Source organism: Frankliniella occidentalis, unplaced genomic scaffold (assembly GCF_000697945.3).
Source record: "Frankliniella occidentalis isolate FOCC.00 unplaced genomic scaffold, Focc_3.1 Scaffold21, whole genome shotgun sequence".
Classification (NCBI taxonomy): Eukaryota; Metazoa; Arthropoda; class Insecta; order Thysanoptera; family Thripidae; genus Frankliniella; species Frankliniella occidentalis.
In genome coordinates this window covers 1,002,149-1,003,450 of record NW_026267151.1, presented here as the reverse complement: position 1 = coordinate 1,003,450, position 1,302 = coordinate 1,002,149, and the positions used below count along the sequence as shown (strand labels likewise).

The 1,302-nt window shown below is 37.9% G+C and overlaps 1 protein-coding gene across 1 annotated transcript in view; it reads left to right on the top strand.

The window, feature by feature from the left end:
* The window catches only part of LOC113204512 (lipoyltransferase 1, mitochondrial), a gene marked incomplete in the record, with an annotated part of 4,071 nt that overhangs the window by 2,492 nt on the left and 277 nt on the right, over positions 1-1,302 (top strand). Inside the window, 3 exon segments of the mRNA XM_026419706.2 lie at positions 139-363; positions 438-616; positions 727-1,302. Coding sequence (XP_026275491.1) covers positions 139-363; positions 438-616; positions 727-744 — 422 coding nt within the window.

The following is a 1,302-nucleotide window of genomic DNA, read 5'->3' as shown; positions in this document are numbered from 1 at the left end:
TGCATCTCAACAGGGTGGCTTCCAACTTGTAAATCCAACTGAAGATTGGTTCCCAGGTTAATATAAGTTTGTATCTAATACTCTCTCTCTCTCTCTCTCTGACTCTGCTAATGCAGATCTTATTCCTTCTGACTGCAGGACTTGAGGAGATTCGTGAGGAGTTTGTCAGTTGGGCTTGGCGTTATGGAAAAACTCCTAAGTTCACTGTATCTCGATCTTTCCCTGTACCTGACATGATTGCTCGTCAGTCTGGGGTGCCTCTGAAGGACATAAAAGAAGACCTCGCTATCTCTTTTGAGGTTGTGAAAGGTGTAATTGAAGACGTCACTCTGAAAATTCCCCCTAGCATGATGTCTGCCAAAGGTAATAAAAACTGTAATAAAAATGAAGCAACAAACTTCACTCTTAGCTGAGGTGTTGACTAAATATGATCTCAGGTTTTTCAGGAGACGCTGAGGTCCTAACTTCTCTTCGTGGAAAACGGTTTTGTGAATCAGCTATGGAAATTCTTGGAGAATCCCTTGGCCAATCTGAATCTCAGCACTCATGTGCTGAGCAGTTGGGCACATCTGTGGAAACTGAAGGAGAGAGATTTGTTGCAGACTGTATGCGCCAGGTAAAATTAAAAACAGTTTAGATATGAACTTGAGTTTTGTTCCATAGATTATTATTGTGATCTTGGTTAGAAAATTTAATGTAACTGATGATGCAACTCTTAAATTTCAGACTATGATGGCTGTTTGACGGGGCGCACCCCGGCTTCTCGTGAAGAATTCAGAAAAACAACCAAACTGAAGATGCCGGGGGTAGAGTACCTGTTATAAAGAATAGCAAGCTATTCTTTAGAAAATGTACCATAATAGATTTTTCCATTCTCTTCTCTGCGTGCAAAGCAGTCTTGCATGGAAAAATGTATTTTGTTACTCAGATGCTCACTCAATACAGAGTGAAGTAGAGTTGAGGCCTGATAGTCATATTGACCAAAATAATAATAAGTCTTCCAAAGTGTATTGTGATAATTTTTTTTCTTGTTGATGTTTGTCTCTACTCTACTTGATTCTGACATGTTTTCGTTGTTATGTACTAAACTTATTTTTATCAATGTGTATATTCTTCTGTTTTAGTGTAAGTTTTAAAACACAAATGTCACCATTGTTGCTTTTCAAAGAACATTCTTAAATAATACTGGTCTGGTTTACTTGCCAATCACTGCCATGAGCTTGTTTACGTAACCAGATAGACAGGAAAATTTTTCTTTTCAGCTCTGAAAAATTTGTAAGAAATGTGTCATAGTTTGTTTTT